General features: G+C 36.1%; 5 protein-coding genes and 1 pseudogene across 5 annotated transcripts; 5 read left to right on the top strand and 1 right to left on the bottom strand.

Annotated features, from left to right (window-relative positions):
• Positions 1-489: 489 nt before the first annotated feature.
• LOC114377124 lies at positions 490-3,882 on the top strand (annotated as a pseudogene).
• Positions 3,883-6,500: 2,618 nt separating this feature from the next.
• LOC114374336 (metal tolerance protein B-like) lies at positions 6,501-8,577 on the top strand. The gene is made up of 2 exons (XM_028331972.1): positions 6,501-6,753; positions 7,351-8,577. The coding sequence occupies exon 2, from the start codon at positions 7,364-7,366 to the stop codon at positions 8,549-8,551; it is 1,188 nt and encodes a 395-aa protein (XP_028187773.1). The 5' UTR covers positions 6,501-6,753; positions 7,351-7,363; the 3' UTR covers positions 8,552-8,577.
• Positions 8,578-9,959: 1,382 nt separating this feature from the next.
• LOC114376651 (ras-related protein Rab11C) lies at positions 9,960-12,240 on the bottom strand. Its single transcript, XM_028334857.1, has 3 exons — positions 11,977-12,240; positions 11,639-11,834; positions 9,960-10,762 (listed from the first exon to the last, which is right to left on the bottom strand). The coding sequence occupies exons 2-3, from the start codon at positions 11,801-11,803 to the stop codon at positions 10,277-10,279; spliced, it is 651 nt and encodes a 216-aa protein (XP_028190658.1). The 5' UTR covers positions 11,804-11,834; positions 11,977-12,240; the 3' UTR covers positions 9,960-10,276.
• Positions 12,241-13,956: 1,716 nt separating this feature from the next.
• On the top strand, positions 13,957-16,977 carry LOC114376442 (pentatricopeptide repeat-containing protein At4g01570). Its single transcript, XM_028334561.1, has one exon. It carries the CDS (start codon positions 14,331-14,333, stop codon positions 16,635-16,637), a length of 2,307 nt encoding a protein of 768 aa, XP_028190362.1. The 5' UTR covers positions 13,957-14,330; the 3' UTR covers positions 16,638-16,977.
• An 817-nt stretch (positions 16,978-17,794) lies between these two features.
• Positions 17,795-19,187, top strand: LOC114376443. The gene has a single exon (XM_028334562.1). It carries the CDS (start codon positions 18,350-18,352, stop codon positions 18,956-18,958), a length of 609 nt encoding a protein of 202 aa, XP_028190363.1. The 5' UTR covers positions 17,795-18,349; the 3' UTR covers positions 18,959-19,187.
• A 980-nt stretch (positions 19,188-20,167) lies between these two features.
• Positions 20,168-22,684, top strand: LOC114374230 (protein THYLAKOID ASSEMBLY 8-like, chloroplastic). The gene is made up of 3 exons (XM_028331848.1): positions 20,168-20,641; positions 20,808-21,198; positions 22,169-22,684. Exons 1-2 carry the CDS (start codon positions 20,579-20,581, stop codon positions 21,195-21,197), a joined length of 453 nt encoding a protein of 150 aa, XP_028187649.1. The 5' UTR covers positions 20,168-20,578; the 3' UTR covers position 21,198; positions 22,169-22,684.
• The last annotated feature ends 1,144 nt before the right edge of the window (positions 22,685-23,828 follow it).

Below are 23,828 nucleotides of genomic sequence, written 5' to 3'. Positions count from 1 at the left end.
ATTGATTTGATTTTAATGAGCATTGCTTCTATGAGGCCTAATGTTTACATAGCTATTTTTTTACATAATTAGTTTCATTATCTTTATAATTTTTTTATAAAAAGAAGTAAAAACAAAAAAAAAAAAGAAGGAAAAACTGTACAATGCACTCAACTTTTTAACTGGTTAACAAAAAAGGGAAATTTTCATTATGGCTACAGTTTTATTATGTTTTTTTTATTGTGAAGTATTTATCATTTTGTGAATTACTATTTTTTAAAAAAAACTTAACTCGCCACCTTTTAATGGGATCTCTTCCCAACCAAAGAAGTGAAAGAACTATGCAGTCGGCTACTAGGAAAAGGACTGGACAGTGGACAGTGATAGAAAAGCAATGAGATTAAGCAGACTACACTTTAATTCTGAACTTCCTCTGTGTACATACAGAATTAATTAAGGATTATAAATACAAACCATTGATAAGACATGTTCTTTGAAGTTTTAAGAGAAATGGCTGAGACAAACATTAGTAGCAAAAGTAGCAGATGGTCTTTACAGGGTCACCGGTGGATCCAAAGGAATCGGGTTACTACCTTCTTCTTCCAAATTTTTTGTTCCTACGTCATATATACTATACTTAATTCGAAAGTCGTTACGCAAAATACCTGTTTCTAAACTAGCTATTAACAACAACAAAGCTAGTGGACATAATTAGTTCTTTAATTGTTTGGGTAATTTATTTGTATAAACATGCTTAATTGTAGATACACACTTGTGCACACTGTACACACTTGCGCTAGGAACGAAGCTGAACTCAATGAATCCTTAAATGAATGGAACACAAAAGGATACAGAGTAACTGGTTCGGTCTGTGACGTGGCATCTCGTGCAGAAAGACAAGACCTCATAACTAGATTCTCCTCTCAGTTTAATGGCAAACTCAATATCCTTGTCAGTAATAATTAATTTGATTGCCTTGAAATTGAAGTTATCTTAATAAGTACTGGGCTAACTATAACAAGTTAAGAATTAGAATTAATTTGGAATCCATTGAGTTCAGCTTCGTTCCTAGCGCAAGTGTGTACAGTGTGCACAAGTGTATCCAACATTTAGGAATATAACATTCTTATATTTCCTTATGCTTACATTAATTCTATATGTTCTGCTGGTTAGGTAAACAACGTGGGAACAAACGTACCGAAACAGACCCTGGATGTTACGGAGGAAGACTTCTCATTTCTGATAAATACGAATCTTGAATCTGCTTGAGGCTGCAAACTTCATTTTTATATCCTCCATTGCTGGTGTGGTATCAATAGGCATAGGATCCACTTATGATGCAACAAAAGGTAATAGTTTCGCGGGAAAGTGTTTTTTTTTTTATCCATAAATGTTAATTTGTTAGTTTTGTTAGAAATACCTGATGAAAAATTTAAACTCACAATCTCTCTTTCTTCGGTTCTCTCTTTATCTTTTTTTTCAATCACTAGATCAATCTTATATCTCTTTCACGAAAAGTGTTAGTTAGAGTGGGGGACTAACGGGTAGTTTCATTCTTGTTAATTTCGAAATACTTATAATTGCTCACAATCTAATAATCAAGAAGGGACGTATTTGGTTGTCATGAGGACTCTCGATGATTCCTATCCTGCTCACTGAGTATCACTCTACCCCTACAGGTGAACACATGGGCGTCGCAAAAATAGTAGCTCGCATATCTGCAAATTTCTATTGGTCTGGCCTTCGTGACGATGTGGCATAATTCGTGGCTCAATGTGTAGATTGCCAACACACCAAGTATGAAACCAAGAAGATGGTGGGACTGTTGTGCCCCCTTCCAGTGCCTCATCGTCCCTGGGAGGATCTCTCCCTTGACTTCATCACTGGACTGCCCCCTTATCATGGCAATTCGGTAACCCTTGTAGTTGTCGACTGCTTCTCCAAAGGTATCTATCTGGGCATGTTACCTTCCTCACATACAGCTCATACAATGGCTTCTCTGTTCATGGACATCGTTGGAAAGATTCATGGGTTACCACGAAGCTTGGTCTCCGACAGGGATCCTCTGTTCGTTAGTAAGTTTTGGCAGGAGCTATTCCAACTTAGTGGCACACAGTTAAGAATGAGCTCTGCATACCATCCGCAGAGTGATGGTCAAACGGAGGTGCTGAACAAGATCATCGAGCAATATCTTCGTGCTTTCGTGCACCGCAGGTCAAGAACGTGGGGCAAGCTTCTCCTCTGGGTCGAGTGGTCTCATAACACGTCCTGGAACGTGGGAACAGGATCAACCCTTATGAGATCACCTTTGAGCGCAAACCATTCAATTTTCCAGAATATATCGCGGGTTCATCTAAACTAGATGTTGTTGACGACATGTCAAAGGACAGAGAGGAAACCTTCCAGGGCATTCGAAAGAAACTCCTAAAGGCTCAAACCGCTATGAAACATTTTGTGGATGCTAAACAGCGCGAGGTAACCTATCAAACAGGAGATTGGGTTATACTCATACTAAGACCTCACCGCCAACTCTCGGTCAAAGGTCCAAATGCGGTGCATGGAAAATTGGCTAAACGATTTTATGGACCCTTTCGAATTGTGGAGCGCATTGGCTTGGTGACATATCGCCTACAACTTCTTGACAAAGTTCGTATATACCCTGTCTTCCATTGCTCAGTGTTGAAGTCATTTTGAGGATCACCGGAACTCAATGAAGCGGTTCAATTACCCAACGATTTTATGCTGGATCAGCCCATCATCTCTCCTATGGCCATTTTGGATTCTCGCAAGTCTTTGTCATCAGTTGAAAGTCCTTGGGAAGTTCTGGTGCAATGGCAAGAGTTATCCCCGGATGACACATCATAGGAAGAATGGGATCAATTGCAAAGAGACTATCACCTTGAGGACAAGGTGATTCTGCAAGGGCCAAAGAGTGATAGTGCAGCAAATAAGCAAGTTGCAGAAACAAAGGTGCAATTAGAAAGCAAGACCAAAAGAACAATTACAAGGCCTGACTATATGAAAGAAAGGCAAGCTAGTATAGCATATCCTGCAGGAAGGATGCTGGTCATTTAGGGGGAGACAAGCTTAACCAATTTCTGATATTTTCTAATAAAAAAGACAAATTTTGTTATTGAAAAATCAGAACAAATAAGACTATGTAATAAGCAGCATCATCAATAAAAATACAATTACTTCCTTTTCCTTTTCTCTGTCCGGAGGCACTGATCCTCGAAACTAGTTTTCCTTTCTTCCCCTGTCATACTACTAATTGACATGCTGGAGCAACGAACCAACTAACTAAAAATTTGGCATGTGAGTGGGCCAAAAACAATATAAGGACTAATTGCGTTGCACCAGGGCCAATCAAAACCCCACTCGGTGACAAGGTAATTTTCTACATTTCGTTCTTGTTTGTGTAATTATTCTTTGAGGAATGTTAGGAAGTAGAAATAGATTCTCATGAAGAATTACTTACATGGTCTTAAATAATGTGATTTCAACTAATTTTTATATGAAATATAAATTTTGTCCTTACAGCATTTTAAAAATGAAAAACTTCTTAATGCTTTCATCTCACAAACCCCCCTTGGACGGATTGGAGAAGTCATTTTTTTATTTATTATCCTTTATTCTTATCCTTTATTACTTAAGTAGTATACACCTGCTAAAAAAATTTCCTCCAAAAGTTTAAAGGTCATTTTGGTAATTTCAATTGTATTCAAATAGTCGCGAAAGTTGAAAATCAAATTAAAACGAAAGTAATAAATATAATGAACTGTGTTAATTATCAAATTGGTGAATTTTCAAAATCTTAAAAACTAGTTTAAAAAATCGGAAATTTAAAATTTTAAATATTTTTTTATTCCTTTTGAAAATCTCCAGATAATATTATCTGCTTAATTTTTTGTTATTATCTCTATAAATCAATTTTTAAATAAACCGAAAATTGAAAATTGAAAATTGAAAATTCTTGGTTTATTCATTATTTTTGAAAATACTCGAATAATATTTTAATATGGGAAAGAATATTAAAGCCCCTTGCTTTTACATATTATTATCAATTCTAATTTTGTTTTAATCAGCCAAAAATATACTATTGAAACTTGAAAGAACGTTCTTGGTACAAGTGATACCAAGAACTAAATGAGTACAATAAAAAGCTGAGAAACTCCTGACTAACTCCACCCCCTCCCTATGATAATATCAATTATCTGTTGCCCCTAGAACTTCAGCATTTCAAAGTCTATATGCATCAAACATATACATATTACTTGCAACACTCGACAATTCTTTTGCACCGACAAATTGAATAGCCTACTGAATTTATAACAAGGTGACTCATTATTCACCCATCCTTCCAGAATTAATTCCATATCTTCACCATCACCCACAAGTCTCCTTGAGTTACTCCAAAACCATCCATAATCATCACAATTAATATCCTTCCACCACTTGGAAGTGGTAGGGTTATGCAGTAACTCCTCATCAACCTTTGCTCTTGCTTTCAAGGTACGAACCCACAAAGAATTCTTCTCTACCAGAAAAGAAACTACGAGTCAAAGTAGAAAAAGAAACACTTAGTTTAAGCCAGGACTCACAAAAAATTATGTGTACTCAAATTGTGAGAAAATGTTAGAATGGTGCAATACTGATCTAATGGACACTGGGTGGTGATGCTCCTCGTGAAAAGTGTTGATTTTCCCCCTTAGAGGATCGCATAGGAAATCCATGAGAGAAGAGTTTGAAATCCTAAAAAGGGAGTTTCCTCGTGTAAGAGGGTGAGAGAGCATAAAAGAACTCATGCCCCAATTTTGGTTCCGAAATATAGTTTCCGAAACATGTAAAATACCTATAGGAAAATAATTTATGGAAAAAGGTATTTTCGAAAGAAAAATAAACAAAGGTTTGTTTAATAAGAGCTAGTTAAAAAAGTTATCCATAATTTGTAGAAAATAATAACAATATTTCTCAAACATAAGATTCTTAAAATTATTAATTTATAAATAAGGGGAGATGATTTTTTTCCACTTTTATATGTGGAAATGAGATTTTGTAGTGTTAGTTAAATGTAAAGCTCTCCACCCAAAAAAAAATGTTAAATGTAAAGCTCTCCACAAAAAAAAAATTAAAAAAAAATGTAAAGCTACTAAAATTTCCTGTTGAAATTAATGGCAAATTTATTTTTATAGAATAGTGGTAAATATATTATTATTACAAAATTTAAATAATAATTTAATATATTTTATTATTTTTTTAGATATCATATTCCGAAAAATGTGATTCTTAAATAAGTAATTTATTTGAAAATAAAAGAATATATCTATCAAGTAGCACCTCAATAATAATCATGATGTAGATTTTAAAATATCAGACATTCAATAATAAATATTTTTTCATTAACTTTTATTAATAAAATATTTTAAAAAATATAAGAATATATTAATGGTAATATGGTACTTTTAATATTTCAACATATAGTATTTTTAAAATGAATCTTAATTTTTATATATACAGCATTTAATTTGACTTTTATTTTTTCTATTTTTAAATATATTTTTAATTTATAATTAACTTGATTTAACAATTAGTCTAAAGAAATTCTTAACCATCTCAAAGACTCAAACCACTATTTCTTTTATACCATCTGTTGACATACTTATTGTTATCCCAAACATTAATTACTTTAATTGAATACAATTCATAATATTTTAAAGTAAGATTTCATTATAAAGAAAGATAAATCAAAATTATTTATTAGTTTCTCTTTTTTAGGAATTATTTATTAGTTACTATGGTATAAAAATTTTAAATTGCATATTTTCAAGCAGGTGAAGTAATTAAATTCAAAAGGCTAGAAAATTTGACCAAAAAAAACGCCTACAAATTTTATTTTATAACATAAAGACTTAATTATGTTTTATTTCCTAAAATTATACAATTTTGTGAAATTTACTCTCAAATTTTATTATTATTTGTAATCTTACCTTCAATTTACAAAATTCCAAATATTGTCTAACATATCTAAATAACCACAACTAAGATAATTTTATGGTAATTATTCTTTTAAATCACCACAACTAAGATATACTAGATGGGTATTTGACTACTCTAGACTACTCCAATGATCGAATTGTTAGATACCTTTCTTTATAAAAAATAAAAAAGGACGATAGGATACTCAATCATTCCAATACATGAAGCTTAGATATTTGGCCAATCAAAAAGTTAATGTGCAATGAATGAATAAACTCAATCATGGGTAAATCATGATCAAGACAACGAGAAATTAGCTAGACGTCATTAGAGTACAAGAGATATATAGAGAAAAATTACCTTGCCATCCTTCGGAGGGTACATAGGACAATTCAAAATAATTTTGTAATTTAGAAGACAAAATTTGTGGAAAAGAATTTCACAAGATTATATAAGTTTGAGAATAAAAAATTACAATTAAACCAAAATAAAATAACGTGTGGCATGGTATTCGTGTAGTTGTATTTATAATAAAATTGTGCTGGATTGGCCCGAAAAGGCTAAAACTGTTAGTCTGTTACTAGCAAATAGTTTATTTTTGCCTCTATGTTGTTTGGGACGGAAAAATCCACACGAGAAAACATCTTGGTTGTTGGCCTGGCTACTGTTCTCCGCCGATAGATGTGCCCCACGACCACATCAAATGTTTTTGTTCAATTCACTTCCTCTTTCTCTTTTCCTTCTCAAACCTAAAGCCCACAACAATTCCCAATTCCATCCACCTCTTCACTTCTACTGGTATGAATGAATACGATTTCTTTATTTTTTTTTATTTATTTATTCCTCTTCTCTTGCTTCTCTGCAAATTGTTTCTTTACCCTCTTCACTTCTTGTATGCCAATTTGTGACCTTACCCTATCTCCTTAGCTTCTATGTCTGATGATAGTACGTCTTCTAAGGCAATAGAAACTTCAGATAACCCAATTTTTTTTTCACGTTTCCAAATACTCATTCCTCTTATGATGTAATAGGCACACGTCTAGCTTTGCCCCTTTCTGTGATTTTCCAACAACCCTTTAATATGTAATGCGATCTCTGTTTATTTTATTTTGATTACACACCTTTTTCTCGAAATTGAACTAGTCTAATTTATCCTTGACTTAATGCCCTTTTTTTTATTATCTTATTTTATGCCAATTACTGTGCCTTGCTCCAGTTTGAATTTGTAAAAAATGTTTCACATTTTGCCAAAACATGGCCGTTTCAACTCAGGAACATGATTTAGAATGCTCTTCCTGATGTTGTTGGTGTTTGCAATCTATAACAATCGACTAAGCCTTGAGGAGGACTTTTTCTCAATGGTTCGTTTCTTTTGTTTGTTTTATAAATACCCAGATTGCTGAATCAAATGGAACACGAGAAAGCCCCTATCTTGGTGGAAGAAAGGACAATGCAGGAAATTGAGATACCCATTGCCTCTGAAAGACTTGATGTTATTCCTATGAAGGCAGACTCATCTTGCAGTTCTGTTTGTCCTTTTTCAGGACACGAAAACAGTGCTGTGGCATCAAAAGAGTCATCAAAGAAACTCTCTGGACTCATTGTTTTCTATGCTATTGTTATGGTTGTGGAACTTATTGGTGGAATAAAAGCTCACAGCCTATCTGTCATCAGTGATGCAGCACACTTACTTTCTGATATTGCTGGATTCTCTATCTCTCTCTTTGCAGTGTGGGCTTCAGGTTGGGAGGCAACGCCGCACCAATCTTTTGGATACAATCGTCTTGAGGTTTTGGGGGCTCTTGTATCTGTGCAGTTAATTTGGTTGATATCCGGTTTTTTGATATATGAAGCAGTAGGTAGAATTCTCGTCCGAAATGGCAGTGTGAATGGAAAGCTCATGCTTGCAATTGCAGCACTTGGGTTTGTTCTTAACTTCATCATGGTTGCATGGATTGGTCATGATCATAGTCATCACCATCATTATCATCATCATCATCATCATCATCATCATCATCATCATGATGGTTGTGAAAGCTCGGGTCATGATCATAGTCATCATCAATACCAGACAGATCATGATCATGGGAAGGAGGAACAATCTAAAATAACTGATGAGGAGAATGTTACCCTGGTTTCAAGTAGTCAGACAAATACTAATGTCTTGAACATAAATCTTCAGGGGGCATATTTGCATGTCATGGCTGATATGATTCAATCTATTGGAGTGATGATTGCTGGAGCCATAATATGGGCAAAACCTGAGTGGTTTATGGTTGACCTTGTGTGTACTCTTATATTTTCTGTTTTGTCAGTAAGCACTACTCTTCCCTTGCTTAGGAATATTTATGGCATTCTGATGGAAAGGACACCAAGTGAGATCGATATTAGTAAGCTGGAAAGTGGCCTCAGAAATATCAAGGGAGTGCAGGATGTTCATGACTTGCACGTTTGGGCTATAACTGTTGGAAAATGTGTTCTGTCTTGCCACGTAGTGGCTGAGCCTGGCATAAGTTCCATTGATTTACTAGGCACGATTAAAAATTACTGTGAAAAAAAATATCAAATACAACATGTAACCATACAAATTGAATAAAGATACATTGTTTTCCCTTTCCTTTATTCTCTCCGTATGAATTATTGGCAGATGCATCGTCATATAGATTCAAAAAATGGATTTTATTCTTTTATATTTTGACTTGAGAGTAAGTTTGATATGCTGAAAAAAATGAAGAATTAGACAGCATAAAATGTTTCATGTTTGACTTCAAAAATGCTAAGCATCCAAAAGTAGAGAACACTCAACTGTTTCTGATTTTAGGCCTGTTTGGATATATTTCCCATAGAGAAGATCTCAAAAGCTGTCAAAAGAATTTATAGTCTTATAACCAAACAAGCTCTTTCTTCCTCTCATTAATAACCCCTCTTATCTGTACCTCCTGTCCCTCAATTCTCCACATCCTTTCTTCCCCTGTTCTCCGTAACACTCAAAAGAACAAACACCAATAAACTCAGGAGTATAACGTGGATGAATTTTAAGAAACCACTATCATGAATTTAGAGTTACAACGCCCCTAAGATGAGGATTTGCTTGTCTGCAGTGTGTCAAGTTTTAGGGGAGACTAGGGCCATGCGAGGGATGGTCAACTCAGTGAAAGGTACAGAGTACAGACATTGGTTGGGTAGTGGGTACAGAGAGAATAATTTTGGGGATGGGTTATTGATAGGAGTTAGATACGCTAGGCATTGTCAAACAAATGTGTAAAGGAAGGATACGCACAGGGAAGGTGTTGCTACTTGCTAGCATCCATCAATTTGCCTGATGCAGACAAGTATGCACATTTGGTCTGTTATAAAGTCCAAATTTAAATGATAAATATTAAAATAATTATATAAAGGTCAATATTGTATTTGTTTTTTAGTGTAAGACAAAAATTACACTGCACAAGAAGTATTATAATAAATTCTGTATGTTTTGTCCAACAACTGCTTGTCAAACAGAATACAACACCAAATTGAATGTGTTGTACATCAACCTCAAAATGCCCCTCAATGTGCAATGAACCTCCCTAAACAATCAAAAAGTGGTACCAATGTGAAACTTTAGTTTTTAATTAGAAAATAACACAAAAAAAACTTGAGATTGATGTCCAAGACAAGCAATTTGGTGTTGTATTCTGTTTGATAAGCATTATTAGTATTGGATTCCACAATACAAAATTTCCAAGTGCATTGCAATTATAATCACAAAAATGCTCTCCCTTTACTAGATAATTGTTCTACCTTGATAGTTTTTGGTCATTTTAAACTTGAATTTGGAATTATGTATTTGCAAATGAGGTGGTTGATTTTACCTCAGAAGCAGCCAACGGGTGGGTTTCCGTAGCAAAACAAGAGAATGCAAAAGAGATTACCATATACTCTGTCAAGCAGGTCTCAAAGTAGCCTTGTAACAACAATGAATCGACAAAAATCATAAGGTACGTATAATCTTACATGACCTCTGTGAAATGTTAGATTCCCATTAACAACGACAATATATCATCAATATCTGTTCGTTCCAATATTACATTAATTCATGCGAAACTATAACATCAAGGAAGAGATAAATTCAAAGGAACTAGCAAGACTATTGTTTTATAAATTTCACAGACTTCGTTTTTGCAACTCAATGAAGTAAATGTACTCTACATGTGTCTCTCTCACCCATATAAAGAAAGGAGGAAAAAAAAGATGAAAAGAGAAAGGGGCAAAACAGAATTGGGGGAAAAAAAATACTATCTGGCTATCTGCTACCATCGCTTTTTCCTCAAATGTCGCATTAAGTGGAGCAGCAGCCTCTCTTTGTATTCCCAGATGCATCCCCAACATTGATGGTGGTACCTTGACCAGGAAGTGTGGTACCAACAGCTGCTTCCTGAGCCGCAAGTGCCTTTTTGCTAACAATATGATAAATCTCTGTCAAAATGGTTTGGAATGCCTTCTCAATGTTGGTTGCTTCCAGTGCAGATGTCTCAAGAAACGAGAGACCTTCCCTCTCTGCCAATGCTTGACCATCATCCTCTGAAACCGCTCTAAGATGGCTCAAATCAGATTTATTTCCAGCCATCATGATAACTATATTAGAGTCTGCATGGTCCCTCAGTTCACGCAACCACCTTTGGACATTGTCAAAGGTTTGCCTCTTGGTTATGTCATATACGAGTAGAGCTCCAACAGCTCCTCTGTAATAAGCACTGGTAATGGCACGGTACCGCTCTTGACCTGCTGTGTCCCAGATCTGTGCTTTCACAGTCTTTCCCTCTACCTGTATAAACAAAGAAACAACCATTAGTAATGCTGTAATACAAACAAGGATCCATAATTAGGGTTTCAAAAAATGGCCTGCAACCATGATTTTGGCCGCAACAAGGTTTCAGTCTACAAATGAAACATGAACTGCGGTCATGCATGACTGGCATTTGTCCACAATTTTCAGCAATATCAAAAGATTGCAACAAAACCACAACTAAAACAGCAATTTAAAACCTTATTCATAATTAAACAACCATTCATCCAACCAATTCAAAAAACCTTCAAACATGACCAAAAAATTTACTCAACATCCACCATACAATATTAGTCCTAAGTTCAAAAATAATTATTTGGTTACTGATAATCTGAATTTTTAACCAAGAAGCAATCCATCTCATCTTCAGGCTAGGATTTCAATTATTTTTTTTTAATTATATTTCAAGATATAAATCCAAGTCCTTCTCCACTTGATTATAACACCTAAAAAGCTAAAATCATTCCTCCAAATTCATCAAAGTTCTGAAAAGCACTGTGACCACGATTTTGATCCCAACATCGAGGTTTTTGACCTGCAACAAGAAGATCATGAGAAAACTGCAAACGGCACTTAAAACCTTGCAATTCATACCGGATGCTCCTCAGAAGAGGATCTGAGCTATAAGCTAATCATAATAAATACTTTGAAATCAAAGATTAAAAAAAAAAAAAAAACCCGACCGTACTCGAATACATATTTCTATGCAAATAACTAGTAGAAAATCAAGCAGAAGGAAGGAAAAAATAACAAAACAAAATCCAGAAATCTAAAAAGCAAACGGTCGATCAGCACAAGCACATGCGTTCACTACGGAAAAATCAGCAAAGGAAAAGGAAGCATAAGTATAACTACCTGAAGAGTTCTGGTGGCGAACTCAACTCCGATAGTGGATTTGGACTCTAAACAGAACTCGTTTCGAGTGAACCTGGAGAGGATGTTAGATTTTCCTACACCTGAGTCTCCGATCAAAACGATCTTGAACAGATAGTCATACTCGTGGTCCACTCGATGCGCCATGGATCCTTTCCCCTCCGATCTCTCCAACCTCCTGCCAGATCGAACACCAAATATTCATTCAGATCCCAAAACCACACGCGCATCAAAATCAGAACAAAAAACCACACGCGCGAAACGACGCAACGGATCTATCTAGCATCTACGAACTGAATCGGAAAGAAAAAAAAACTCACCACGAGACGGATTGACTGATTGATACGAGACTTGGACGAATTGGTGAATGGAATGCGTTCGGTGAAGTTTCGAGTTGTGAACTAAGCCAAGTACGAGACTTGAGAGAACGGTTCGATGAATAACGGAACGAACCGCGGAGGATTTTGGTGGAGAGGGAAGATGGATGAAGAAGGAGGCTGGAGGCTTTTTCAGAGAAGAGTGGCCGAATTGGCCAATGGGGGCAAAACGGAAATGTCGATGAGTGAGAAACCAATTCGAACGCCAAATAAATAAGTTTTTTTTTTCTTTTATTTTGAACCCAAAAAAAAAAAATAATAAGGCTTACTTATTTATTTATTTTATTATCTAGACCTCAGTATTTTCTGCAGACAATCTACTTCGAGTTTTAAAAGAAGAACAAAAGCAAATTCCCCTTCACAGTATTTAATATAATTTTAATTTTCAGATCATTGGTTAAACTGAAAGAAATTAATATCAATTAATCCATACACCTGGGAATAAATATTATTTTAATTTGAATGTTCTTGGGCAGTCACTAGTTAGACCTGTAATTTGATCTGATGGATAATAACAAGTTGTAATGTTGTATGAAGAAGGTGACTGTAGTAGTGGCTGGAGGTGCATTAAGGACAAGGTGGCCCGTTGCCAGTGTTTTTTTTTTATTGGCGTGTTTTGTTTCTCTTCACTGTCGTGCTTACAGACCTAAACAGACCTAATATGCTTTTCCTCTTCTCATACTCTCTTAACCAATCACAACCTTACTTCGTGACCTTGCAATGCAAGACGTTTTTTTAAAAAGAAATTAATGAGGGGAATCGGAATGGAAATTGAGGCCAATGGCCATGTTTATTTATTTTGAGGAGGGGCATATGGAATATCTGTTGTTTTTAAAATTGTAGAGATGGTTTAATGTTGAATGCTCGAATCTTGATGCTTCGGTGGTTGAAGTGATATTAATAAAATTAATAATGATTAAATTGTATTGAATAATACTAACAATATGAAATCATAATTTTAATAAAATAATACTAACAATATGGTTCCGAGTTTTGGTTAAAAATAAAATAAAATGTTATAGTTTTTAATATATATATATATATATATATATATAACAATTCAAGTAAATTATAATAATATTTAAATTCAAGTTTTAACACTGTTATTAAAAACAGTACTGCATGTTAATTTTTTATTTAAAAAATTTTCATCAATTTTTTTTTATTGAAAAATAGAAACCAACTATTTCCATTAATTGTGTACGTGAGCAACTTTCATATTATATATATATATATATATATATATATATATATATATATATATATATATATATAGGCCTAATTAAGTGAAAAGATTAAAAACAATAAAAAGAAAGGCAAGGAGTGTGAGATAGACTAGACACAAAACACTGATTTTCTTTTAACTTGATCGTTGTTAGTTAAGGCCAACTTTGTTTACGGAAACAACTAACTATTTCCCACTAAAAACAAATTAATTAAGTTGGTCTCCTATCCTATCTGCATTTTCAGCCAAAAAATATGCATAGTTGGTTTTTTTTTTACCAAAAAATATGTATAGCTGTTGTTTATAGGAAAATCAAACTTGAGATTTTTTTATTGTGAAGTCACACCGTGTTATCTGTCCTTGCTTAAGGCATGATGAGTGTACAATAGTTTGATGGTTGTGTATATAATAATTTGCAAGTATATTACTGATAATATATATTCATGTTACGCAATTTTTGACTAAATCAAATACAGTTTGTCAAAATATTAATTTGGAGCATATGAATGGTAATACTTTTTCTTTCTGGGTGATATTTATTTACTCTACCACTAGACTAGTCCCAATAATTCCAAAGCAGTTGGGTTTTTATTTATTAAGGTCCAAGTGGTTGTGGTTGGGCAAGAATGAGAAAGTATCAAAAGTGTATTTATTATTTATTTATTTTTATAACAAGTGTTAATGTAGTGTTTGACCAGTGTCCAATACCCCGTAACAGAAAACTGGGCCTGTCCCTATACATATGAGTTGGTGGGCCCAAGGCCTCCGTCCAACAGCCTGGTAGCACCGAAACGCCAACACATCCATCTCGTAACGGAATCTGAAATTTCCGTCGTCGAAGAATGAAGACGAAGAAGCAAGACACGGCGAAGCTGATCACCGCCGAGGATTTCGAATTCGTCATCGACAAAGAAAGTGCGACGGTTTCACATAACATTCACAACAATTTTACCTCTCCAGGTTTCTACTTTCCGATTAGGGTTTTAGGATTAGCATTGTTGAGGCATATTATGATGGAAGATGATTCATAAAGCAACCAAAACCAATCGAGAATACTTTGATTCCGAGTGAAATGCGGCATTGGAAACAATTGGGAGAGGTGCTGGTGGCAGCTTCTATCACCAACACGCTATCCCACTCTCACTCTGCAACTATCAACCTCCCTCCTAACCTCGCTCTCGGACTCACCCAACCCCTCATTCTAAAAATCCTCTCAAACCCCGCGCATCACGCATCCCACAAGCTTCGATTCTTCGAGTGGTCTCGCTCCCACCACTGCCCTTCCCCCGCCGCGTACTCCGTCATCCTCCGCACCCTCTCCCGCGAGGGTTTCTACTCCGACATCCCCTCCCTCCTCCATTCCATGACGCAAGCCGGCGTCGTTCTCGATCCCCACTCCCTCAACCACCTCCTCCGCTCCTTCATCATCTCCTCCAACTTCAATTTAGCTCTCCAATTACTAGATTACGTACAACACCTTCACCTCGACCCTAGCCCAATTTACAACTCTCTCCTCGTTGCTCTGCTTGAAAAAAACCAACTCACTCTCGCGTTATCCATCTTCTTCAAGCTCCTTGGTGCTGTTGATTCGAAATCCATCACCGCGTGCAACCAGTTGTTGGTTGCTCTTAGAAAAGCAGACATGAGGGTGGAGTTTGAGCAAGTGTTCCAGAGGTTGAGGGAGAAGAGAGGGTTCTCATTTGACACATGGGGCTACAATGTGTGTATCCACGCCTTTGGTTGTTGGGGTGATTTGGCTACTTGCTTTGCACTTTTTAAGGAGATGAAGGGTGGTAATAAGGGGTTCGTTGCTCCTGATTTGTGCACCTACAACAGCCTCATCACCGCACTTTGCAGGCTTGGCAAGGTGGATGATGCGATCACTGTGTACGAGGAGCTCAATGGCTCAGCCCACCAACCCGATCGCTTCACTTACACCAACCTTATTCAAGCCTGTTCCAAGACTTACAGAATGGAGGATGCCATCAGGATTTTTAACCAGATGCAGAGCAATGGATTCCGCCCGGATACACTTGCTTATAACTCTCTGCTGGATGGACATTTTAAGGCCACAAAGGTTATGGAAGCCTGCCAGCTGTTTGAGAAAATGGTTCAAGAAGGTGTGAGACCGTCATGCTGGACTTATAATATTCTCATTCATGGATTGTTTAGGAATGGCAGGGCGGAAGCTGCTTATACTATGTTTTGTGACCTCAAGAAGAAAGGCCAATTTGTGGATGGGATTACTTACAGCATCGTTGTGTTGCAGCTTTGTAAGGAGGGCCAACTGGAGGAGGCGCTGCAGTTGGTGGAAGAAATGGAAAGCAGAGGTTTTGTTGTTGATCTTGTCACCATAACATCGCTCCTGATTAGCATTCATAGACACGGTCGCTGGGATTGGACAGACCGGCTTATGAAGCATATCAGGGAAGGTGATCTGGCACTTTCCGTTCTCAAGTGGAAAGCTGGAATGGAAGCTTCTATGAAGAACCCGCCCGGCAAGAAAAAGGATTACTCGCCCTTGTTCCCTTCCAAAGGAGATTTTATTGACATCATCAACTTCATGACCTGTGCCCAGGATACCACCAACATTAATGACGGGGAGGAAAATTCCTGCAATGAAATTGACGAGTGGTCATCATCACCGCACATGGATAAATTGGCCAATCAAGTGAGCTCCACTGGCTATTCTTCCCAGATGTTTACTCCTTCTCGTGGACAAAGAGTTCAAGAAAAAGGGCCGGATTCTTTTGATGTTGATATGGTGAATACTTTCTTGTCTATATTTTTGGCCAAGGGAAAGTTGAGCTTGGCTTGCAAATTGTTTGAGATTTTCAGTGATGCAGGTGTGGATCCTGTGAGCTATACTTATAATTCTATCATGAGCTCTTTTGTCAAAAAGGGCTATTTCGCTGAAGCTTGGGCTATTCTAACTGAAATGGGAGAAAAATTTTGCCCCACTGATATAGCCACATACAATATGATAATTCAAGGTTTAGGAAAGATGGGAAGAGCTGATCTAGCCAGTGCTGTTCTTGATAGGCTACTGAGGCAGGGTGGTTATCTTGACATAGTTATGTATAACACTCTCATTAATGCTTTGGGGAAGGCAAGCCGAATTGATGAGGTGAATAAGCTTTTTGAGCAAATGAGGAGCAGTGGGATAAATCCTGATGTTGTCACTTATAATACATTGATTGAAGTTCACAGTAAGGCAGGGCGATTGAAGGATGCTTATAAGTTCTTAAAAATGATGCTGGATGCTGGATGCAGCCCTAACCATGTTACAGACACCACTTTAGATTATCTAGGGAGGGAAATTGATAAATTGAGGTACCAAAGGGCATCGATTTTGAGTGAAAAAGATGATCCTTCTTGAGAAGTCAAAGTTGCATGTAACTCAAGTGCTGGCCTGCTGGGGATGGGATGAAATTCTAGCAGACTATGAAATTGGAATTTGTAATTCAGTTTTTGCATTGTCTGAATTGTGTTTGTGGTCTTCTCAATTCTCATGTTCCTGTGATCTCAGGCAGTGTACTTCATGATCAATTTTGCAGTGTTGTCTCTGCTTCTTAGCTGGTAAATGTCTAGTCAACGTTATGTATCTTCTACTATCTTCTGGTTTTAAACCCATGTAACCAAAATTTTATATCCTTCAAACAGCCTCATTCTGATTCGTGGTTTAAACATTTTACACGCTTTATACTTTAAATTATTAATATTTTCTTTTAGGATATCGTGGGAGAATTTGATCTACATTAATGAAATAAGCCAATCTTGTAGGTTAGACGTTTTCTTTTTTGGGTTACAACAGGTTAGAGATTTTCAACCGGACACTATGTTTGAGGATAGATACGATGACAAACAAAAAATTAAAGAAACACATCCTATAAATCATCATCCATTCTATTTCACAACTTTCATTCATAACTTCACAAATTAAAGAGGGACTATGCTCATTATTTCTCCCCACAACAACGTTCCGCTGGTTCCCTTGAAGGTAAGAATAACATTGCTGTATGAGTTGTGACTTAAACATTTATCACTTGCAACTTTGCTTTCAACACTGCACTCACCATAAGACACAAAAGGTGTGGGGGTGAAAATCTGTTAGGATCTTTACAATGTGGAAGCTATTAAAATTATACTGATATCTCAACCCTGCCAATAGATACCTCTATTTTGTTACTTTTTCTTATTTTGCGTTGTTAGTAAGTAAAAAGCTCTGTAATGCTTATAGATAATATTCATATTAAATGAACCTGGCCTTTTTTGTTTGCTTGGAAAAGGAACCAGATGTGGATTGATACCATAACTGTTTGTGCATATGAAAGAATTTACAATTTGCTATAATGGTTCGTGATGGTTTCTCTGGCACAGTCATTTTTGTGCTCTTGTTGCTTTTGTAGATTAGGGTGATGTGGGTACTTGGGTGAAGCTCTGATCTTGTTGCCAGAGTTTCGTGAGAAGGAGGTGATGCACCATAAAGAGGTCGACACTGATGCCGAGCTGTTGGGAACTACTGGACACCACTTATACGCAGAAACAGGCTTTTACCTTTACTAATTACTACCTTATCGTGTGTTGTTGGACTAGGTTTTTACGTTTTGATGTAAGAAGTATTTTATTAAATTCTGAAATCTTTTTTTATAATTTAAATAGAAAGTTACGTGTTAGAAAATAATACTGGAAAGAAAAATAAAAAAGTAATAGCGACTAGCAAGTGCAAAAAACTAATTGTTCATGTCGTGTTGTGCCAATTGAGTTAAAGACATGAGACCTTCTTTAATACTTGTCATTTTTCCAATTATTTATACAAATCTAATGGTATTTTTGTCTCACACGGACAATCCGGGTTTGATCCCTGGCACTGAAGAAAATTTTATGTTTTTTCGTTTTTGGACTTCATTTAGTCATTTCTGTTATACACAGTTTTGGGGTCCATGTTATTAGCAAGTTACTTGATTTGATTCCAAACGTAAGCTTGTGCGCCACTCTTTTAGTAGTTAACACACACATTTGTTTGTTGTTTGGAAGCAATACAAATTCCAATCGCTGAGCTGAGCGAACAAAACCGCATCAGCAAATAGCATGTTGTCTACATTTGGTTTTGTTTCTTCATCGGATATGTCTGATGTGTCACGCCGGAAAATGACTAGAACGACCAGAATTCACATAATGGCCTTAGACGGCATCGTGAACGTGAATTCACTCTTCACCTTAGCCCTCTTCCTCGGCATCACCACCACCAGCACCACCAACACCCTCATCGGCGAAGACGACGCAGCCTGTGCAGCCGGAACCTCCATGTCGGAGGGCCTCATTGCGTTCCACGTTTACTCCTTCAGCTCCTTTCTATTTTCCAGCCTCATCGCCTTGGCTCTCAAAAACGTCATCAACTTCAGCAAGGACGTCCACGAGGGTGACGCCGTTCTGGACAACAACAACAACAACTGGATTCACAGTGTTGCAAAAATTAACACTGTCGTTTTGAGGTTTGGAACTCTCGTTTCGGCTTTTGGGTCGGTGTTCGGATGCGGGTTTTTGGTGATGGCTCTTGTGGATTTGGTGCAGATCAAGTTGGGAACCTTCACTTGTGGTAGTCCTCACACCTTCGCTGCCGTCGCTCCCTTGCTTGTTCTTGTCCCCACTGCACTTCTTATCTATGTTGTTCTCGTCATCTATGCCTTTACTCGTTAATTAATTAAAGCTTTTACATTGCTAAGTAATAACTAAATTAAAAATGATCGATGATTTAATTGTGTTTAATGAGTCGAAGTGAATCATGTTATGAATTAAGGCTGAATCAAATGAACAGACCGGATTCGAAGTGCTTTATTCAATTTTATTTTATTATTTTGGCTAGGAAATTGTTGTATGATTGTATCATTCAATTTTTGTTGCATATATGAAATATGACATTTTTTCCCCCTTAAATTATGATCATAGAAGCCTGCAGCTTGCTGAAAAATTCTGCCACGTTGAGTTTGCTTGGGAGGGAGGTACAAGCACAATTGATCAATAATTGAATATTAATTGATCAATAAGTGCTTTGTTAATTTAATCAAGGTTTGCGATCTTTTTGCGCTAAGGATCGGAGAACACGATATTAGAATTCTTCATTTTACATTTTTATTTGCTTTTCATCACCTCCCGCATATGATCAAGTCTCTTACTTTGGAATTGGATGTTACCTGAAGTTGTCTCATTTCCACCTTGCCAGGAAAAAAAAGTCATTTCTCTAAATAATCCTGTGCCGTTCTCGCAACAATGTTTGTTCTGAAATTGCATTTTTCAATACTAAAGTACTTTTGAATTTTTATTTAAAATTTATATATGTAAAAAAATACATTATTCGATTAAAATTAATCGTAATAAGGTCAAAAAATACATTTATATTAATAAACCTATGATTTTTATTTACAATTTATATATGTAAACAAATTAATAATTAAATCAAAATTAATTGTCACAAAATTTATTATCTAAATTTACATGCGCATTAAATATACATTAGAAATTTTAGTATTACCTATAACATTAATTATTTTATATCATGATTAATCTATTAACTCATTTGGTTAGAATGTCGTGTTAATAACGCAAAAGTCATAATTTGATTTATGCATGGGCCAATAATTTTAAATTAATTCGTAAAACATATATTTGAAAAAAAAATTAAAAATTGGTTGGACCACATACAGATTGGGCATTCGTAAGCCTCATACGGATTGGCCAATATAAGGCTTATGGATTGCCCGATCCGTATTAGTTTTATGGAAGGGTAAAATGGGAATTGCGCAAACCAGAAAAAATTACAAAAGGCACCAGGCCCAACATTCGGCCCAAACCACATGGCCTTCCATTCCCGTCCCAATAAAACAGTAAGTTACAAAACAAAACTTTGGTCTGCGTAATTTGATTTCCTTCCTTCGTATCAAAATTCTATTTGGGACATCTCTTCTCAAACCAAACAGTGCCTTATTTGTGTAGTGTGAATGTGTGATGGCGAGTCGTTCCTTCTTAAAAAATTGGAAAATCCTTGATTTTGCTTCGTTACTACTGGGAGAGTTTACGAGAAGTATCAAACCCATAAAAGACGTTTCTTCAACATCATTGACCTTCGTTGAATTTAATTAGTTCAAAACGGCGTTGTGTTTCCGGCAATACCACGACGGAAGGCCCAGAGGCCCCCTTTGGAAAGGAAAAAAGCTCATTGGCAAAGAAGCGCTTTTTGTCATATCGGGGTTTAAGAGGTTTAACGATGACGAGGATAAGCTTCACAAGTTCATCAAAACTCACGTTCTCAGACTCTTGAAGATGGACATGATCGCTGTTCTCACTGAACTTGAGCGCCAAGAACAAGTTTCTCTCGCTCTCATGGTTTTCGCTCTCCTATTCCTTTTACTTTTTTAATTCTTATGTTATTTGCCCGTAACCTGTTTGTCATAATGCTTCTATGTCAGAACCTGTTTGTTCTTACTTATACTCATTATTATGACTACTTGTAGTATTGAGCTTACAAGTAACTAACTTAATGAATTTTCAGATGTTTAAGGTGATGCAAAAGCAAGATTGGTACAAGCCTGATGCATACCTCTATAAGGACTTGATCATTGCATTGGCCAGGGCTAAGAAAATGGATGAAGTATTGCAATTGTGGGAAAGCATGAGAAAGGAAAATCTGTTCCCTGATTCCCAGACTTATACTGAAGTCATAAGAGGCTTCTTGAACTATGGATCTCCCGCGGATGCAATGAATATATATGAGGACATGAAGAATTCTCCGGATCCGCCAGAGGAGTTGCCATTCAGGATTCTGTTGAAAGGACTTCTTCCGCATCCTCTTTTGAGAAACAAAGTGAAACAAGATTTCGAGGAGATTTTTCCTGATTCAAGTATCTATGATCCACCACAAGAGATATTTGGAGCCCGCTGAGGTTTGAACCCTTTACTCTATTATTCTGAGTGTGCAATTTTGCTTTTAAATAAAATGGTGTTTTCTTGTACTCTTGATCACAGTTATGGGCCCAAAGAGGCCCAAAAGAAAGATGATTAAGTGATTCAAAGATTATATAGGATGGAGTTAGATATTTATAAATTATAGTTTTATTTTATTTATGCTTAGAATAACATGATGTTGACACTTGGATAACCATGGATTAATGTCATCTAGGACTATATAAATGGATTCCCTTTTACCTATTAGGGCAATCAATGAAAAATATCTCAGTTATTATTTTATCTTCTTCATAGCTTTCTTTATAGTCTTTAATGGTGTTTTCTTAGGAGTAGTGATAGAGTAGAATTAGCACTCTATCACAATGTTAATGAGTTTAATTTGTAAGAATTGCAAGTTCTTGAATATACCTGACACTCAAGTGGGACTCTGGGTCAATAGTTTCAATGTTGGTATAATGGGATAGTCAATTTTTTTCCATCAAAATAGCTGATGATAAGATAGTTAAGTTTGATAGCACTGTTTACTGAATGGAAATTGTACGGAGAAAGTCAACAATGAAGAATGAGTAATAGGAAGAGGATTTTAACTTATCATGATGTCATTAGAAGATAGAAATATGATGTTTCCATTAAGTTCCACCTATCATCCTCTGGCATGTTATGTGGTCTTATTGGAGTTATGTACTCACTGATATCATTTTGCTACTTGTATAGATTATGTTACTAAGTACCGTTTATTCATCTTTAAGGATCAAAGTGATCAAACTAGTTTTGTTTAAGATAAATAAAGGCTTCTGTCATTAAAAGTTTTTTTTATTGTGAAAAGGAGTTACCCAATAATTTTGTATAATTTTCTTCTTCCCCTGGCCTAGCACTAGCACTCACACACACACCAGGTAGTAACACAAGAAAATTCTATTAACCTCTGTTGTATAAAACTATAAATAGAATCTCCCATGGCTATGGTTCATCCTGGAAGGAGCTGGATCTTCAAATGACTGGAGATGTAGGAGTTCAGAATTGAGGCCGCAATCATTTTCAAGCTTTGCATGGTTTTGGAATGGTTAGTTTGTTGACCGAGGGTTTACATTTACTGTTTACTATCCAAGTCCTTGCTCAAGGGAGATAAGCTTTTGGTATTGAAACTGATTGAACTTTACTCAGTTTGAAACATGTGTATCGGCAATGTCAATGCTCTGTTTCAGTTTCATCATCTGTATCGAATGTACAAATTATTACCAAAGGAAAAGAAATTCGTTAGTACTTTTCGCCCTACAGTCTTCTCGTGGTGGCTGTATGTTACTTTGGTTAAAGAATGAGGGGAATGGGGCAGTTGCCATTGTATCCTTATACACACTCATTTTATGTTGCTAACATTTATTAGTTGTTGGTTTCTGACATAATATTTGTCAATTTGTGTCTTGTAAAAAAACAAGCATATTTGACTAGTCGTGTTGGGTATCATGTACTATAGCCTTTCAAAGAAACATAATACTCGCATACTATAGCATCACGATAATACATTGTACGTGAGCTAATAAAACCTCGTTTGCATCACATGTTAATAAAATATAAACACCACAAATTGTCATTTAAGAGAAGAAAAAAATGTGCGCAATGCCTACAATCAGTAATCAGTGAATAGTTTTGCTCCTAATGAAACTAATATTGATACTGGCAGAAAATAATTGTAATGTTGCTACTCCATTCTTATCCTGCAAAATCTGTTTTTTCTTAATTCTCATGTGCACCAATCTACAAAACCAACCAGAGCACAATAATGTCTATGTCAGAAAACATCACGAACCATTATAGCAATTTTAAAAATTAATATTCATGTGCACATACCGTTATGGTATCGACGAACAGCTAATTCATTTTCCTAGCAAACAAAAAAGGCCATGTTCGTTTAACAGGGTTTTTAACTCGCTAACAAGGCAAAATAGGGGGGGGGGGGGGGGGGGGGGGATGTATATATTGGCTAGGTTGAGAATATCTGTATAATTTTATGAGTTTCCATATTGTGAAGATCCTAACAGCTTTTTGCCCCACGCATTGTCATTGGTTACACCTTCACCTTTCGTGTCTTATGGTGAGTGCAGTGATGAAAACAAAGTGACAAGTGATAGATGTTGAAGTCACAACTCACACATAGCAATGTTATTCTTACAATCCAGGGAACCAGTGAGCATTTGTTTTAGGGAGAAATAAATGAGTGTAATCCTTTAATTTGTAAATTAGAGAACTGAACACCACAAGACCCAAAAAAGAAGGGAAAAGAGGTGTGCAACGAATGAAATAGAATGGATGATGAACCCAAAAATAGAATTTGTAAAAAGTATAATAAACTATTAAAACCACGAATTTCTCAAATAGCGTTCAACATTATTCTATATTCTAGATAGAGAAATGGGTTTTTCTGGCAAGGTGGAAATGAGAGAGAACTTAAGGTAACTTCCAAAGTATATAATATAAGAGACCAGATCACATGCAGGAGGTGGTGAGAAGCAAGTAAAATGAAGAAACCTAATCACGTGTTCTCCTCTCCTCAGCGCAAGAAAGATTAGATGGCAAACAATAGTATTCTAATGAAGTACTGGGAAGAGAA

Source organism: Glycine soja, chromosome 11, assembly GCF_004193775.1.
Source record: "Glycine soja cultivar W05 chromosome 11, ASM419377v2, whole genome shotgun sequence".
NCBI lineage: Eukaryota > Viridiplantae > Streptophyta > Magnoliopsida > Fabales > Fabaceae > Glycine > Glycine soja.
The sequence above is the reverse complement of the archived record's forward strand: the minus strand, read 5'-3'. Positions and strand labels throughout refer to the sequence as shown.

What these genes read in the sequence shown, in the direction of transcription:
- LOC114374230 (XM_028331848.1), top strand. Translation starts at nt 20,579, where the DNA reads ATGGACATGATCGCTGTTCTCACTGAACTTGAGCGCCAAGAACAAGTT. An exon ending in AAGTTTCTCTCGCTCTCATG is followed by an intron (nt 20,642 to 20,807) that starts GTTTTCGCTCTC and finishes ATGAATTTTCAG; the next exon opens with ATGTTTAAGGTGATGCAAAA.
- LOC114374336 (XM_028331972.1), top strand. Translation starts at nt 7,364, where the DNA reads ATGGAACACGAGAAAGCCCCTATCTTGGTGGAAGAAAGGACAATGCAG.
- LOC114376443 (XM_028334562.1), top strand. Translation starts at nt 18,350, where the DNA reads ATGTTGTCTACATTTGGTTTTGTTTCTTCATCGGATATGTCTGATGTG.
- LOC114376442 (XM_028334561.1), top strand. Translation starts at nt 14,331, where the DNA reads ATGCGGCATTGGAAACAATTGGGAGAGGTGCTGGTGGCAGCTTCTATC.
- LOC114376651 (XM_028334857.1), bottom strand. Translation starts at nt 11,803, where the DNA reads ATGGCGCATCGAGTGGACCACGAGTATGACTATCTGTTCAAGATCGTT. An exon ending in TCGCCACCAGAACTCTTCAG is followed by an intron (nt 10,763 to 11,638) that starts GTAGTTATACTT and finishes TTGTTTATACAG; the next exon opens with GTAGAGGGAAAGACTGTGAA.